The 19480-nt window shown below is 27.3% G+C and overlaps 1 protein-coding gene across 1 annotated transcript; it reads left to right on the top strand.

Moving 5' to 3' along the window:
- Positions 1-650: 650 nt before the first annotated feature.
- Positions 651-8724, top strand: LOC145835421 (ras-GEF domain-containing family member 1B-like). Its single transcript, XM_082943001.1, has 9 exons — positions 651-755; positions 1473-1551; positions 1939-2439; positions 2597-2815; positions 3076-3231; positions 4575-4757; positions 4960-5337; positions 6327-6450; positions 8156-8724. Exons 2-9 carry the CDS (start codon positions 1474-1476, stop codon positions 8293-8295), a joined length of 1779 nt encoding a protein of 592 aa, XP_082799127.1. The 5' UTR covers positions 651-755; position 1473; the 3' UTR covers positions 8296-8724.
- The last annotated feature ends 10756 nt before the right edge of the window (positions 8725-19480 follow it).

The raw sequence follows: 19480 nt of genomic DNA, 5'->3' as shown, positions 1-19480 counted from the left end.
AAAAAGTTTAAATTAGTTTTTCTTGGACTATTTTTAGTTTAGCGTGTAAGATTTTATTTTACTGAGATATAAAGTTCAATTGCCCACTTGATAAGTTATTATAATGTAAGCAGTACAACCCTGTACATTAAGTATCAACATTTTTTCAATTTTTAGAGTTGTTTTTAATAAATTTTAAACAAAGTTTTTTTAGCATCAAATTTAGCTTTTTACAGCAATAAAGTTTTCAAGAGTTATTTTTATTAAATTGTGTAACGAAATAAACAAAAATTTTTTTACCTTTTCAACAAGCTGTAGAAATTTTTACAGCAATGAAAGATTAATTTTATTCTTTAAGAGTTATTTTTGGTTATTAAACTTTAAAATTTTCCCAGCCTTCTTATGAATACTCAAGCGTCGACAGTTATTACTCAACGCTGCCCACTCGATCTCTTAAAACGCAGTAAACCGGCTAGAATGGCAATAAATTGACGAGTTCAATAAAAGTGCATCGGGCTAATAACTCACATAAATAAAAAAAAATAAAAAAAATGCATTATCAAGGAAATAGGGCTCTTCAGGCGCCAGCTAGTTCGTGTGATTGCTTGATTTTGACCAGACTTTTCGTTTTTATCAGTTTTTGGCTGAAAACTTTAATCTTTTTGTTTTCCAGTGATAATATTTTGATAAGTAAACACATAAAAGACCTTGGAACCACAACTGAAACTTGAAAAAAAAGAAGCTTTGAAAGTGAAACCAATTTTGAAGTTTATCAAGTAAGTGAAAGTTGTTGTACTAAATTTAAGAACCTTATCAACTACATAATATTTGTTTTAATTTAAGTTTTATTTAAACAAGTTGTTTTCGACTAACTGCTCTTTACATAATGTTGTTAATTATTAACTAGAAATCACATGATTACCTTTCTGTGCTAAAAATAATCGCGGGAAATTGTGTAGTAAAAAACTTGTTCTTTTTTATTTTTTTGTTTGTAGCTCATTAAAACCTCAGCTTTAATTTTTGTTGATATTACAAATTGCTTCGTGGCATTATTATTAAATCAAAAATATTTCAAAACTTAAGCCCCGGATTTGTTCTTAAACCCAAACAAAAGTGTTCAACAAACTGCACATAAGAAAATTTTAACAGTTTGAACACAAACACAAGCTGCAAGTAGAAATTTATTATTTTCACAACAAGCCGGCCGATTTCACCTGCAGCGATTTTCTATTTGCGTTTTGAGATTACAGCAGCTCAACTGGAACGGCAGCGTCAAGATTTTAATCTGCCAAAAAAAACCTCCCCCCTTCTAATCACTCCGAGCTCATCTTTTTTCGCTATTTTTCATAAGACCCCCCTTTTTTTTGAAGCCACCTACGAACTTGTTGATTTTGGCTCGAAATCGGATCGAGCCTTTGTGACGCAACAAAGCAATCTGACTTTTCTTTTGTTCAGGTTGAAGAATCAAGTTAAACTTTTATGTTTTTTTTTAGCATGACGGAAGCGAGTTACCTTCGAACCGACGATCTTCTGCAGAACTTGCTGCAAAAACCTGACGTCACATTGGCAGAGGTGAGTCAACTTTATAATTTTGTTTTCAGCTTTTTTCTAATCAAAACAATTTGACGTTCTTCTTATTGTAACCATCGGAGCGTGCTGCATTCTAACTTTGTTTGCCTTGACAAAAGAGCTCAAGTTTTTACAGCTTTTAAGAAGCAAAAATACAAGCCTTTTAGAGTCAGTCTTTAAACGTATTATAAGAAAATTATTTAAAAAATACAAAACTAAAAAGTTTTGTAATTTTCAGAGTTAGCCACTGTAGTGTACTTTTAACCTGTGGTTTAATCTGTTAAAAGATAACTTAAACAAAAATTCTCTTTAAATTTATTAAACAGTAAGCTGCTACACATACATTTAAACTTAAACAGAAAAATTATAAATATATTTATTTTTTTTTAGAGTCAGCCACTGTACACGTTTCTTCTCGGGTCTCGCCTCTGCATATCTCCCCACCAACTTCTCGTGAAACTGCAGGGCATCGCCACCGACGACACGGAAACCCTCCAAGAACCCCAACACAGCTGCTTCGAAGACAAATCCCCCGGAAAAGTGACGTCATTCTACGTCACTCCGCAAGCGGGCGAGGAGACGATCAGGCGGCGCAGGAGGGGGAGGAGCAGCAAGTCGTCGAGGAACCAGGTCGAACCCGCCCCCGTCGACTCCTGCGACTCCGGCATCGTCTCCGTGTATTTTGACGACCAAACGGCAATAAAAGAAAACGCCAAGTTGTCCGTCTCTTCGCTTCCCGCGCAAAACGCGAGGTCGGAGGACGTGCGCAGGAGGATAGTGGCCGTCTTGCACGAGTGGGTCCGCCTTTTTCCCGCCGACTTCAGGAACAAGAAGATCATGCAGGGTCTCAATGACGTCATAAAGAGCTGTCAGCAAGGAGGCAACGATCCGGTTTGAAATTTTGCCTATATATATAAAAATGTACTATTACTATTAACCTTATGGTGTTCAACACTTCTTGTTGTACTTGAGGAGCCACTTAAAATGAGGGCATGAACGTAACTATATTTCTCACAACTTGAAATTCAAACAATACTTTTGTTCTCAGGAAATGAAGTCGGCCTGCGCCTCGGTTCTCGACTGCGTGCAGAGGGGAATCCTGAACCAGGAGAGCTACGAGCGGGAGCTGAATGACGTCACAATGTGCGAGGACTTGCTGTACTGTGACGTCAGGAAGCAGAGGAAGAGGATAGTGAAGTTCGTGCTGATGCGGAACGACGCGGCGCAGATCAACGAGTTTGCCAGGCAGCTCAGCCTCATCGAACTGGTGAGTGTTAATTGAAAGTGTAAATTTTCTTGTTAATTCAAAATACCTGTTTTTATAAAAGACTATAATTAGTCTTTTTCTTTTTATCTTAATTACTTAAATCAAAATATATTTGATTAAAATTTCTTTTATAAGATATTTTTGACCATATTCTTATCAGGTACTAAAGCTTAACTTTTTTATTCTCTACAAACAAATTCTCATCAGTAGCTTCTACACAATAACTATTTCTTGTTAAAAATTTTTTGTATTTTCCACAGCAATACCTGAAGCACGTGGGTGCGGAGGAGCTGATGCAGATGTTCACGTTCCAGATGCAAGCTGGGGACTCGGGGGATCCCGAGAGGACGAATCTGGGGGCGAGCGTTGGGTGGAGCAACAGACTCAGTAGCCTGGTTGCCACCGTTGTGTGCATGGTAAGTTAATGAGTAATAATAACAAATAATATTGAAAATATTAGTAAAACTACTGTATAATCTATGTATGTAAACGTTTGATGGTTCAATGTTGTGTGCATGGATAGTTGATGAGTATAATAATAACAAATAATAATTAGTTTATAAACGTATTGCATGGTAAGTTGATCAGTATAATAATAAATAATAATTAATTTATAAACGTATTGAAAATATTAATAAAAACACTGTAAACGTTTGATGGTCCAATAGGCTCAGATAAACAGTCTTTAGCGCTGTTTCAACTGCAGATTGGTATTGATAAGGTAATTTTTACATGTGTAAATTGTATATTGCATATAATAATAACAAAAGAATATAAAAACATTGAAAAAATTTAAAACACAGAGACATGTGAGTTTTATTTATCAAATAGAATTTTGTTGTGTATAAAAATTTGTAAAAAATCTTTCAAAACAAAATTATGTATATATGAATTAAATACATTAAATGTTTTGTAACAGAGAAGTATCTGTTTTAAATTCTCAAACATCTGTTCATTAAACGGCTGTTTCGTATTAACTCGATAAGCAAGCCAACATATGTTCGTTATACACGTTTTAATTTTAATTTACAAGATTTAACAACTTTAAATAGAAAACCTAGTCATGTAACAAAGTAACAAGAAAATTATCTTTACAATTAAAATAATAGATTTACAAAGTTTTACTACTTCAACTAATTGATTTACAATAGTTTACAATGGTTTTAGACTTAATTAAGAAGTTTTACATAGCCTAAACACAGTTGGTAACAAGAAAACTAGTTTTGCTTGCGGTTACAAAAGCGTGTAACAAAATAAAACCTACTCGTTACGCAAGCCAACATATGTTCGTTATATAACTTTTATTAACTGTTTTACAAAGTCTTAAAGCTTTAAAAAACAAGTTTATTAGAGTTTATAACTTTCAGTACACCACATTAAAACGCGGTACAAAGCTCGTACAAAATAGGTCACAAGAAAAATCGTTTAAAAACTTAAATTTAAATGTTACAACGGTTTTAGATTTAAATTAAGAAGTTGTACATAGCCTAAACACGTTTGGTAACAAGACTACTAGTTTTGCTTGCAGCGTGTAACAAAATAAAACCTACTTGCTAAAACTTTCTACTACAACTAGTGTTTGTTGTAAATTATATATATATACAATTTTACAGCATATCTAATATTTTAATTTAAGGTTTCTGAAATTCTGAAACAAGTTCTAACGAATACTTTCAACAAGAACTAAAAATAACAAAGTTAATACATAATTAATAATAAAAATGATAAATATCAATTTAATCATTCTTCATCTCAACAGTGCCGCAAGCGGTCGCAGGCTCGTGACGTCATCACCTTCTTCGCGCGCGTCTCGCTCCGCTGCTTCGAGCTGTCCAACTTCAACTCCTCGGTGGCCATCTGGACGGGCTTGCACGTGGAGCCTGTGGTGAGGCTGAAAAGGACGTGGGCCAAGGTCAAGTTGGAAGAGCTGGCCAAACTGGAGGTGAGCGGAAACAAATTACTTAAAATATTTTTGATTTTAACACTAGTTTGTTTTTCATTCAAAATTAATTATCCTGAAACCGGTATTTATTGTTTTTACTAAATATGATAAAGTCTCATATGTCATGATAGTTTTAATTTTTTTAAGAGCACTCCTTCATGTTAAAAATCAACACGGAATTAATAAAATAATTGTCTTTCAGAAAATATTCAGTCCCGCGAGAAACTTCAGGGAGTACCGGAGGATCTACTACGAGCGCATCGAGAAGTACCTCAAAAACAAAACCCAAAACGCGGGAACCCCCTCGGACGAAAACCTCCGACTGTCCATCCAATCATCCTCCTCCCTGAATTTCTTCAAAGGGGAAAACCCTCAGACCGAAACTCCCGACTCGGGCATCGAAAGCGGCGACGGGGAATTTGGCGGGAAGTTTCACGGGAATCCCCTGGACGGGGAGTACTCGAAGAGCGAGGGGATCATAGTGCCGTTCGTGATGCTGCTGATGAAGGACGTTTACAATCTGATCAACCACACGGGCAAGCCCGCCACCAACCACAAGGACGGAACCATTAATTTGCAGGTTTGTTAAATTGATCTGGTGTTTGTTTATTCAGAAAAGCTATATAGCTCAGAAGTAAACTGTCTAATGAATACCAACCAAACTACTAACTTACTTATCGATGTAGCAAACGGCTTATTCAAATAGAATGTAATTAAGTTTGTTTCTAAGTCTATCATAACTCACTGGTCAGTACTAAAAAACACAGAATAAAGCAAAGTTTTTTAAATCGAGTGCACTTTTGATAGTTTGCAACGTTTGGTAATAATAATTTAATACAAAGTATTCATTGCTACCACTTTAAGGTATTATTTATCAAACTCAAGGTATTTTAATTTAATAGTTTGTATTTATAAGAAAAATATTACGACTTGGTACCACATGAAACTAGTTTGTTACAGCCAATAACTTATTTTTATACTTTGGAAGTTTTTTACCAGTAATTTTTGTAATATATTTTGTTATATAACAATTGCTAATAACAACAACATGTTTTTCGCTTCTGAAAATACTAATATACAACTGTATTTAGTGTTAATATAGATTATGATATTTAACATTTGTAACTGTTATATATAATGACGTAGTGAGTTCTAACCAAGATGATAAAACTAATTATGTGGTTTTAATATTAAATTAAAGTTTTCCAAAACTATTACTATGTGATATATCAATATTATTTTCCAAATTTAATATAAAAAACCTCAGAAAAAATCAAACAACGTTTTATAACTTACTTAGTTGTAGTTTTTTTTTATATTTTATTTTTAAAATTTATTTTTAAAGATTTATTGCTTTTTGAAAAGCCAAAATTCAAGGAGTGTAACTATTTATCTGTTTATTAATGTCATAAAAAGTAGTAATTTCAAGAAAACTTCTAACTTTAATTAATATTATGTCAACTAAATGGGATTAAGTATCAAATTTAAAGCTGTAACAAGTTTTAGATAAAAATGCACAAAAATTAACTAAATAAAATTTTATTAAGTTTAATTTTTTAATTTTTACAGAAATTGGAACGTTTATCTGGTATTTTGAGACCAATAGAAGATTGGAAAAGAGCTAAATTGAACTACAAAATCAACGAAAAAATCCGAAATTTCCTCATCAATACTCCAGTGTACGATCAAAACGGTAAGAAATTCTATGATAACTTTATCTATAAAAACCTAAGATTGTTTTTATTTTATTTAGAAAAAAAATGTATGTGTAATTTTGTAAAGTTTAACACTGTGATGGTCATCTAGCCTGAATTATTGTTTAATATTTAAGATCAAAATCCTTCAATTTTTATCTTTCATTAACAAACTAGCTTCTTTTTACTTACTGTAGCTCTGTTACAAAAATAGTTGTAAGATGTTTATTTATGAGAAATACGCAGTAAAGAAGGAATTTACTTTAAGGAATTTTTACGAGCCAAATTGAATTTTAAAGGCGCTGTAAAAAGCAAGCATGTTTTAAAGTTGAAAGATATTTGATATTGCATGCATGTGAAATATGCAAGGCAAACTTACAAAAACGTTTCAACTGAAGGAAAAATAATTTTAAAATCATCAAAATAGTTTTTTTTTTTTAGTGAAATGAAAAAGATTTTAAGGTTAGCCTTGTGTTTCATGTGCTACTATTTCGAATGCGTGTTTGATTAATTATTAATAAATCTCCTAATTATCTGAAAAGTTTCACATCAGTCATTGATTAAATTCACCTTCAGTTAATTAACAACATTTTCCCTTTTACTTTGTACTCTCTAGAGATAAGAAAAGTATAAAACTAAACACTGAGTCGGAATTAAACAGGAAAAAGAGAATGAGACTTTTGTAAGTTGTGTGAATAGACAAGTCTTGACATTTGTTAGCTAAGAAATTAAATAAACCTTAATGAGCGAAATTTGAAAACTTTATCAGCTTATATGAAAGGAAGTACAATAGCTTTTGTTTAAAAAAGATGGCTTTGACATTAACGTACTAATTTATAAATTTTGTGGTCAAATCAAAGGGTATTTGGGCGGAAAAGGCTTCTAAAAACCTTTTGTTAAAAGAATCTCTTCCATTCACAAACCAGTGTTTATTCCATTCCACAACTTATTATTAAATTTTGTTTTAAAGAGCTCTTTGTGAATGAAGCTAAATTGTGTAGAATGCGGTGAATTCAAAGGGTTGAAAAACAAAACAAACGAAATGTTTCATCAGCACTAAGAACGCTAATCAATAATTTTTGTTGTTTTGAATGCAATTGAAAAGCCTACTTAAAAGCAATTTGCTCTTGAAATACTTTGCTGCCACTGATGGTTGCGGATACATTTAATTCTAGTTTGTTTTTAAAATAATTTTGTTTTATGCTAAGAGGTTAGCTAAATACTTATTAAAGCTTGGATGGTTATGAACAGAATATTTTACATTCGTTGTAAAATTATAGTTAACTATTATATTAATTTAAAGTACTAGATAAAGCTTTTCTATAATTTTGAAATTGTTTAACTGTTAATTCAAAGCTTAAAAAATTATTTATCTTTAGAGTGTAAATAAGTTCGTATGAATAAATATACTGTTTAGCATTTTCTAGCTTGTATAAATAAAAAAGCTATCAGTTTTACTCAACTTTACAAGTTCTCAACTAAAAAACTACTTAAATTTTACATTTACTTCCTTTTTTCTAAGTAAAAAAAATTATACATTTAATTTAACTATTTAAAATCAATAAAAAAATGAATTCATAGTTCCTTTTAATGTGTAGACTTGTTAACACACAGAAACATGTGTTAGTGTAACAAAGAAATAATACTGTTTAAATTTGTTGTTATTACTTCAAAAAATTAATTCATTATTTTTATTCTTTTCAGACCTGTTCCGGTTTTCGTACAAGCGTGAAGCTCCGACCTGCCGAGCGGAGAAAGACAACTTGAGATACCTGAAGTCAGTCAGGGAAACCTTGACGCTTCAGCGGTTCAACGCTTCGATGAACAGGAGCAAGACCCTCTAATTCCTGACATCCCTGAAATTAGAAGGCGGAACAATTGTTCGAATGACAAACTTAAAAGAAGCGGAAATCATAAAAGTGTTAAGAACTTTTTGAGAAGAGTGTATGAGAACTTTGCTTTAATGTTGGATTTTTAGTTGCTATGACGTGGTAGTTATCAGATTTTGTTATGACGTATCGATTATTATGACGTAAAAACTATAAGATGGGACAGAAGTTGCTGTTTAAACCCAATTTTTTTGTTAAATATTTGAAATATTTTTATACCTAACAAACTGTTATCTGTTGCTTGAAACCTTTAATTAATTCAATCCCAAGCCAAAAACTTAAATTTCTTTTAAACTGTAAATAAATAAAAAGCTGCTGTGAATTTTTTTAGCTTGTTTGTTTTTTATTAAACGTTTAAATTAATAAATCAAACCTACAACTCCATTTATTTTAAAAGTTAAACAGTTTGTTTTTTCGTTTGAACAAAAACAAAGAAGCTTTTTGTTATTTTGAACTTCATTGTGAACTTACAAAAGCAGACTTAGCTTTTAATACTTTTGAGGCCTTTTGTTGAATGCAGTGTTTTTTTTTTTTGTTTTGTTAGAAAATTTCATTTCATTTTTCAAATGTATAGAAAATTTTTATTGCATTAATAAAACTAAAAAAAAAAGAGTAGTTTTGTCTAAAAATGTTATAGTTTAAAATTAATTTTAAAAGTTTAGTTAACAAGCTAACAATTTTTACCAAGTAAGTTAAGATGTATTGTTGTGATAATAAAACAACTTTTCTTAGTAGTTTTCAAAACTTAACACTGTTCTTCTAGCTTTTTGAACTAAATATCCTATTTTGTAAGCTTTAGGATAGATTTATTTTATGTAATACTTATAAATAGTCTGAAATAGCTATACAACTGTAGATTATATATTCCATAACTAATTTTTTTTTAATTCTTTAACATATTGCAAACAAAATTTAGAGATTAATTTTAATGGTCGGACTTACAATGTAAACTACGTAAATAATTGACGTCAATATAAAACTACTTTGGGAAGAACAACTATAAAACATAAATAAATAAATAAATAAATAAAAAGCTATTGGAAAATACTTAATAATAAAATCATTATAAATGTTTTATTGTTAAAGGTTTGGTATTTTCCAATAAATGTTTTAATCTATTGTTTATTAAATTTTAAAAATAGATAAATGTCAAACAGAGTTGCCTTATTCAAATAAGTTCTGTAATGTTTATTTAAACTTGATAACAAAGTAGTCATATAGCAATCACGATTTAAAAGCTTTAAAATAATTATAAAATAGCAAACTTAATAAAATTAAGTAATTACTTTAATGTTGTTTTATTTTTAAACACGAAAAGTCAAACAAAGAATTTGTTAAGATTTGTTAAAACAAAAAATTGAAACTGTTTTTTGTTTTTAAGCTAAACCAAAGACATTTGAATTTATTTTAAGAAAGTTAAACTCATTACAGGTTTTTTAATATATATTTGTAAGAAGTATAAAATTAAAAATAAAAGTGTCTTGTAAATAACACATATAATGTCTTTCTAAAGTTCCAAAAACAATTATATAAAAGAAGTATTTATCATATCAATTTAATTTATAAGCAATTTAGTAAAGATTTCAGTTAGAATTCTAATAAAAAATACAAAAGGGTTTACAGAAACGATTTATTTTATTTTTTATTAATTTTTCCTAGATAATAAAATTTATCAGGAGTTTCGTTGAAAACATGTGTCAAAAAGTATATATAACTCAAATATAACATCATTTAGTAATAAAAAATAAACAAACGTTCAAATAACCAACTTAATTTTAGTAAAATATCATAAATTTTACAAGCTATATAAGGTAAACAAATAACAAATAAATTGAAAGTTATTTTTTGTTCTGTTGGCTACCAAATTTTCACAAATAAGAATAATGTTTATGTTTTATTTATCACTTTTACTTCTATATAAATAGTTTTATAAAAGCAAAAGCTAAAGAAATTATTAACTTTAATAACAATTTTTAAACAAAATTTACATAAAAAAGTATTAATATAACAATAACTTAAACTTTAATTTTTTCATAAATACTTTTAAGAGCACTAAAACATTTTGTTTTAAATATTAATTTTTTTTGTGCATTACAATTACAAACTTTTTTTTACTAATTCAAATATTTTTATTACATTCTCTTTTTTTTTTACGATTTACGATAAAATCAATTTAACTTCGCTGTAGCTCATTTACCTTGAATAAATATCCGGTCAATGTTTTGATTCAAATACTAATCTAAACGAAGAAAGCTTATTTAGTAGCCTGCAGCAAAAAAATCAGTTGTGAAATCACAATTGCAGCTGTATCTAGTAGTAATCGATTTGTGCAAAATTTTTAACGTATATTTGGTGCATAAACGGCAGTAATCTCAGAAAATTGCTATTATTTTGTAGATTATTTTTTTAAACTATATTTGTTTTTATGGTTTAAATTGTGCTGTAAGTCTTTTCTATATGAAAAATCTTATAATACTTAAAAACTAGGTTTAATGTGTTTTATTCTGTTATTTTAATCATAAATATTTGAAGTATTTTGTATGTTAATAAGTATATTAAATAGAATTGAAAAGTTTTGAAAAATGTAAAGAACTGTAAGCAAATAGATTTTTCAGTTTTATGACAAATAAGATATTGAATGAATTTTCAAGAGTCGCTTCAAAATACAAGTCAAAATTTTAAGTATTTTAAATTTTCTTGTAATAAGAAAATACTTTTTCCTTAACCTTTAAGTTAAGGTATTTTCTTCATACTGTAATTATTAGAACCATTTAAAAATTTTGCGATATAAACTTTGTTGTTTTCAACTCCCAAATTAAAAAACACTTATTATCAGCTAAAAATGTGTGTAAAAATATAAAAATTTAAAAGATTTCTCTATCATTTATATTACACTAAAAGTTTTTCTACAAACAAAACTAAACAGCTTGTTAGTTGTAACAGTTAATGTTCTGAATAATTTAATTTTTATATACAGTTTCTAAAAACTTAAGTTTTTTTTATTGTTTTAAAACTACTGTTTGTTATATAAAGTTACATGTGTAAATGACAATAAAAATTTTTAGAGTTTTTTATGCATTACAATTATTAAAAGGCAGCTGACCAAACATTTATCACAACTGCAAATCCAAGTTGAACATAATCCAAACAACAACAAATTTTGAATCCGCTTTCTTAAAAATGTATTTAATCAAATGATGTGTTCAACTAATCTGAATCACACGACTCTTGTTTAAACAAATGCAATACAAAATGCCATAATGTCTGTTGTTTAATTAATCAACTGATCTGATTGGAGTTTAAACGACAGATGCGATTTGTTCTGTTAGCTTTTGCTGCGATAAAACGTTAGAGGTTACGGCAAACTTAACAAAAAAACAAAACATTATTAAACTTTTTTTTGCTAGCTTTGCAAAACAATTAGAATAATCAAGTTGTTTTTTGCATAGAAGTTTAAAACTAACCTTCTGTAATTTACAAAAATGCATACTATTTTAAATATAGTGATTGTTATATAAATTTCATATCACCTTTTTTGTTAATTGCAGTAAAACTTGTCTAATGATATTAGATGATCAACAAGTAAAATTTTATCTTTCATTTTTCTTTTCTCAGTAAACTTTAAAGCATCTTTCTCAAGTAAACGTTTAAACTTTATTAAAAATGAGTGGAACAGTTTTAAAAATTGTACTCTATGCATGAAAATTTAATTTGTACAAGTTAGAATTTTAATAACTAAATTAAAGCATAAAAGTTCCATAAGAGTCTTGAAAATCATACAAAGAAACATGAGTAACTTTTAAGTGAATGTACAGCCAATAGCATTTGTTTATAGATCTTAAATCAAAATTACATATAGTTTAGATCTTTCCTTGTTATATTTAAAAATAAAAGTTTTATAAAACATAATTACTTCATATTACCAAACTGATATGTTTTCAAAATTCATATTAACTTTTTGAAGGTTTTATCAAGAAACTGCTATTAAAACAAGGAGGCAAAATTTTCGCTTCAAATTTTTTAACTTTTTTTTTTGTGTTATCAGCCGACAATACATCACAGCTTGACGGTTGCTTAATATGACGTCATAAACCAATTCGATTGACAACGATTCAAAAGAGTTGTTGAATACACAAAGAGATTCAGCTGTATAATTAAATTTAAAGGAAAAGTGTTAAAAGGTTTTGAACCAAAGGGGCAGTAAAGATTATTGTGTGAACTTTATAACTTTAACTGATTTATTTAATTATTACTTTAATGAAACTGTGTGGTCGTACTTTTTATTAATTGTATAATTTTCTGTTCACCAAAATCTTATAACAAATAATAATATTGGAGTTAGGTCGAAATAAGCGAACCACATGAATCAGTTTCGCTCTAAAATAAATTTATTTAAGTTGAAAGGTGAGCAGTTTTTATAATAACATATTAGAAGTAGCTTCTGCAGAAAATTGCTCAAATAAGAAATTTCTATCTTTGTAAAAGAAACAGTTTCATGTAAAACGAAATCATGTTTATTTTGTAACCACCGAGTCGTGACGATTCTTTTGAGATGAAAATCGTTGCTAAGCAACGAAAATAGTGCTTCAAAACGTTTTTTTGGAAAACTTATAAATTATTTTTTCAAAGTATAATTTTTATTTTCGAAATTAGATTGCAAGTTTAAAAATTGTTTTTTAGCAAACTTTTTTCAATCCAGTCTTAATTACGTAAATTTTAATTTTATAGTCCGGAAGCTTTAAACTTGCGTGGTACTTTTTATTTTATTCAAAAGTAAAACGTTACATAAACTATTTATAGAATAAAAATTTGTTTATGTGTAATTTATTCATTGAAAAAAATTTTTTAACTTTTCCTTAAATTTCTTCTAATGGTATACAATTTACTTGATAAAAGATATTTTAGGGTTTCTAGAATGAAACTAATGTCTTAAAATAAATTTATTTGATTTTGTATCAATGCAATTTAGGTTACGTAAAATTAATTTTATATTCCGGAAGCTTTAAACTTGCGTGGTACCTTTTATTTAATTAAAAGTAAAAATCGTTACATAAACTATTTAAAGAATTGTGAGTTTGTTTATATCTAATTTCTTCTATTGAAAAAATTACAATACCTTTGTGAAAATAACTTTTTATAATAAAATTTTACTAGTTCTTACTTTACCAAAAACAAGAAAAAAAAATACGTTATACAGTTGCATTATACTGAAGGTTGTAAATTATAAAGTTTTAATCAGTCATTTTTAGCAAATAATTTTTAAATACCAATTAAAGGTTAGTTTAGTTAAGTTTTTTACTCTTTTTTTTAGGTGGCCAAAATAAAGTCAGTGAATTAAAATTAAAACGCTCTTGGCAATAATAAATGACTAAAAGTAGTATGAGAACAAAAATGATTAGATCTGATAGGGCGAGTAAATCTGAGTAACAACCCGAATAATCGTTGCCATAACAACCGACCGTCTTATCTCAATCTATTTAATTTGCATCCCCAGTTTACTCTGTTGTCATGGGTTCAATTGAGACACGTTAAAAGTTTAAATATTTTAAACTAGAAGCATTTTATTAATATAAATACATAAATTTTATACTAATAAACAACAGGTAAGTTTTTTTTTTAAAGTTTATAAGCAAAGTTCGTACGATAAAATACAAACTAAAATATACTTTCAGGAAGTCTGAACTGTTCAGTAAAAATATGAACTTCTACAAGTTTAATTTGAAAACATTTACATCTTAAGAATATTAACAGATTTATACAAATGTGAGAAGTTTTAATCAAGCTGCAAGTTAATTGTGACGTATAAACGTATTTATGACGTCTTACACATAAATATAATGATGATGTCACAATCACTTTGATCGGTGAGATGAAACGACAAATGTAGTAAATAATCGCTTAGCTAATTTTAAATAATTTATAATAAAAACAATACTTCCTTTAAAATGTGAAAACTAAAATTTATTTAAAAATTTGCTTAATTTTATGCATACTTAAAATATGAAGTTTTTTAGTTGTACTGTTATTTTGTAACATCTTTTAAACCTGCTGTAAAAACTATAAGTTTGCTTTTTAACTTAATTTTTAAGACTTAAAAGACCAATTTTGATTCCCGAAAACTTTAAAAGTACAATGTTCCATTATATTGTGAGCATAAGAGTATTTTGCATTCCAAATGATATAAAGCTTTGCGGTAGTTTATGATTTAAAATAACATATAAGTAAGAATTTCACGGTTCTTGAGAAATATAAAATTGTTAAATTTATCCTAATTCATCTATTGTTTTGCAATATATTTCCCTTGATTACATCATCTTTGTTCATTCTTTCTCAAAACTGAAAACTCTTTTAAATTAAAGGAGATGACCAAATTTTATTTTCGATTAAAATCATATTTTTCTTAAAATATATAAAGTGTTTAGAGTTTTGAAGATCATTTTGGATTGTATATACAGCCTACTTACTTTCTTTTCTTTTTAAGTCTGTGTTTTTTAAAATTCAAAAACTAAATAATAATACAGTTTTTCCAGGTTACAATTTATTACTACAAAAAAACTAAATTCATTTTTACTTAAGAAAAACTTTTGTATATTTATTTTGCAGTTTTTTAATTTAAAATGCTTTAAATACTTGAAAAAAAATTAAGTAAATAATTGCTTATATATTTTACAATAATAGTTATAAAATTTTTTTCAACTGCACATATCAAATTATATTAAAAAGATTAACATTTAAATGTAGGAAAAAAGTTCTAATTCACACCTGAAAGCACTTAAATTTAAAAAAAAAGCTAACAAAAATAAATCATCAAGATATAAGCCTGATATAGTAAAAACAAAATACAAAAGCCAATTATAGTATTTTGTTTGTAATAAAGCAAACAAATATGCTTTAATACACAAAGCCAAGTTTAAATACGTTAATTTGAGAAACAAAATGGGTGTGTTAAATTTTTATTGTCAATTTACGTTTTTTAAATAACTCAAATGTATATCTAAAGTCTTATGATATATATAACTATTCTTAATGTTGTAAGCCTTCCCTTAAGTTCACAATCTAAAAGTTTTAAAACGAAACTTTATATATAAGTTTAGTTACTTATATCAAGATTGTATAAACAAAATACATTTTGAGCTAAGTGGAAACCTTCGAAAGACTTTATTTTTCTAAAAATTAGTACTTGTTGTTAAGTTTGCTTTTTTTTCAAAGTGAGATCTGTTTATGTTAATCTATATTAGCATCAAATATAAAAAGATCGATTTATAAACAGATGTTCCTTTTTTACATTCATTAGCATTTATATATAGTACTAGTTCAAAGTATTTATAAACACTCTAAAAAATTTCAATATAAATGTATAAGTTATCATTCAAAAGATTACTAATGCAATTTTAAAGTTTTAAAAAGTAGTTGAACTTTTTAAACATTATTACAAAACAAAGCTATTGCATTTTGAGAAATAAGAATTGAAGATATTATAAGTAACTGGTAGAATTTATGCAAACTGCATTTTTTTAATACTTAATGGTATCAAACAAAGTTAACTTTTATAAATAAGTTTTTTACTACGGTATGTGAAAAATTAAAACTAAAAATAGTTGATTAAAACTATAGCAATTTTTAACTTTTTGATCAATACAAAGTTGAACATCAAACAATACATCATAGCTTACCCAGTTAGACCTTAACATGTTTTGTATTAAAAAAAATTGTGTTTTAAATATTTTTGATTATTTACGGTTTATACAACATACAAGACGTTAGCTCTATAGCCTTATAAAATTGGTTGGTTTATTAAAAAAATAAGTTGGTGTGTTTTTTGTAAACTAAACAAAAACAAAATTTCCAACATAATAATTGTGCTTTGTATTTTGAAATTTATATATATTTTGTTTTAGTTTGTTTTGCGGAAATTGTTTCAGCTAAAATATAAGTCACGGGCCTCAAATTTTCCTCGGGTCGTGGCCTAATATAACAATTTTTTTTCTCTCACTTTACTATTTTTTTGTTTTTGAAGTTTCTTCTGCCACTCGTAGCGCTAGACAAAAGAAAGAAGCAGAAATCAACAGCTTTCTTTAGAAACTTTTTTATAATATAATCTTTTGTGTCTCTCTCATGGGATAAAATTTTTTTGTAAAATGCCGAGATTTGATATTTCGACGAAGTTTAACTTATGTCTTCATAAAAGTTATTTGACTGTTTTAGTTGTTGGTGTTTTACGTAGAAAACAAAAGTTATCATTTTATAAACTATTTTTTCTAATAACGCATGCTAAAAAGTTTGGTTATAACTTGTTTTACCACTATGTATTTTCACTAATATTTTAATAACTATCAACCGACTCGAATACTAGTGTTTTATTAAGTTTTATTCTAAAGTTTTTCAATGAGTTTTGTAGTTAAAAATTATTAACAAATTTTAACTTAAAAATAATCAGTAATTAAAGGTGGGTTTGTTACAAACATCCATTAGTTTATCTATTTGAAACAAAATTATTGTAATAGTCAAGTAGTTGTAAAGTTTTTGATATAAACTATACAAATAAAGCCTTAAATAAAAAGAGTTTAAATTTAATTTTAGAATTTTCATGTTCTGGAGTTCAAATAGCTGCAGTTGTTTTATCATAAGTTATTTATAAATCTTAGGTGAACAAAAATTCCTTGAAATCGACTTTATAACTTTTATAAGAGAAATTTCATCAAGAAATAATATATCAAAACATTAATTTCGATAATCAAACTTTTATGCGACTTTTATTTAGCCAAAACATATAAAATACACTAATATAATTTAAAAAGAAAAAAAAGCAAAACATTAAACTGCATATATGGATTTACGAAGTTTGTTGCACCTTAAATAAAATACAGAAATTTATTTTAAAAAGAGTATAACAAATCGAATTACATACAAATGTTTATTTTAGGAAAATAAATTAAATAATCGGACAGAGTTAACATATGCTTGTGACATCATAACAACATTAGTTTGTGACATCATAGCATTGTTTTCTTGTGACGTCATAACGATTCGGAATGCAATTAGTGATCAATAATAATATTAAAAGCATTACAAGGCTTTAAATTTTGATTGAAGTTAAAATTGTTGTTTTATTAGCTAGTTCTATAATAGAATAGTCTAACTAGATATAAGTTGTTTTGTTTGTTATTAGACAATAAGCTAAATACAACTTTGTTAGACAATAAGCCAAAAAATAAATCATGTGAATTTAGTTCAATGAATACATATATTATGAATAAACTAGTCTTTAGACTTTTTTATCAACACTAACTTCCCAAACCTGAAATTTGATTATAATATTTATGCTATCAGCGAACTACTCAACTATTTGATAACAAGAATAAAACTGTAAAAGCAAAATAAATTTGTTTAAATTTTACACTTGATTAAAAACTTTTTTGTTTATATTTTAACTTGTAGCTAACATGTTACGTTAGTACATGTAAAAACTAAAACAAAAACAAAAAAAAATCCTAAAGTATTTTGGCTATCTTACTTCCATATCTGACAAGTATGTAAATTAAATTACTTAAAGAAGGTTTTCTAAAATTACTTATCTATCTCTTTGAATAGAAAAATAAACTGACAAAGAACAAAAACAAATGATTTTAAAAAGGGTTTATTTAACTCTACGAAAAGTTTTCTTTTTAGAAGGAGTATAAAGTTTACAGCAAGCACAAACATCCATATATTGATTTTTACACAGGAAAATAGTGGAATATTCCTTAATAAAAAGTTCACTATATAAAACTTAAATTTTCTTGAAACTACACTGATGTTGAATTAGTATACAAATGTAATTTTACTAATAATGTAATACATAATGTAGTTTAATACCTAAGATTTTTTTGTTTATTTAAATTTTGTAAACCAAATTTGCTTCCAAGTGTTTGCTTTAGTGTACGTTTACAAATTTAAAAGTTATAAACTTTTAACAACCTTTATTTAACATTTTCTGAAAATAGACTTATTAAGGTATATGCGAATAGATAAATATATTTTTATATTATAAACTAATTTACTGTTTATTTTATTAGATTTTTTAATATTTTCCACATAAAACCTGATAAATTGTTTACTTTAACCACACAGTCAAAAAGTAGGTGAGTTTATTTTAAAGTTCAATTTAAAGTTATATAAGTTATTTAGTGAAATTATTACAAATAAAAATTTTAATATATGTTTGTAAATCAATGTTTAGTAAACCACTAGTTTGTTAGAAACATGTTAATGTAGTAAATATTATTAAATGTAAGTTTATACTCGTATGATTGATAACTAGTATTAATTAAGATAAACTTTTACTTACAATAAATGCAACAACTAAAACAAAGAGTAATAAACTTAAAACACATTAAATTTCGAAAAGTTTGAATTTTTATAAAGTGTTTGAAAGTTAACATGTATAAGATTTGAAACTGGCAAAACATCAAACACAAATTTGTTTACTGAAAACTTGATTATGAAAACTTAACTCTCCAACGAGAATCAAACCACAAACAATCAACTTCCACAAAAGTGTTGTGTTACAAAAACGACAACATTTACTCAATCAACTTCACAGAATCACACCTAGATCTTAGAAAACTTGACACAAATTTTGAACTTTCTTCGAACTTGCAAATTGTTGGAAAAACATCAAACACAAGTTTATTTACTAAATACTTGGTTGATTGTTTGACTTTCCAACAAGAATCGAACAACAAACAATCAACTTCCACAAAAGTGTAGTGTTACACAAAAACGACAAATTTTTCTCAATCAGTTTCATAGAATCACACCTAGATCTCAGAAAGTTTGACACTAATTTTGAATGTTGAACTTTCTTTGAACTTGCAAGTTGTTGATGATTTCTTTGTTGAGTCTTTTTCCCTTGTGTAAGTCTTCTCGCTTGAGTTAACTCAAAATCTTACTTCAAAGAAACGGATGTGCAGTTAAGTTAGCCGGATAAACGGATTTACATTAAGTAAGTAAGATTGAAATCATGCATTTTTTTTGTTTTTATAAACGAAAGTAAAATCAAATAAGTATAACAGTAAGTAAGTTTTCTCTATTTTGCAAAAAAGTTGTTTGAAGTTGAATTTAAGGACTAGAGACTGTGATTTCTTGAATTGTTTGGAAC

The sequence above is a fragment of the Thalia democratica genome, chromosome 5 (genome assembly GCF_965202585.1).
Source record: "Thalia democratica chromosome 5, ktThaDemo2.hap1.1, whole genome shotgun sequence".
NCBI lineage: Eukaryota > Metazoa > Chordata > Thaliacea > Salpida > Salpidae > Thalia > Thalia democratica.
The sequence above is the reverse complement of the archived record's forward strand: the minus strand, read 5'-3'. Positions and strand labels throughout refer to the sequence as shown.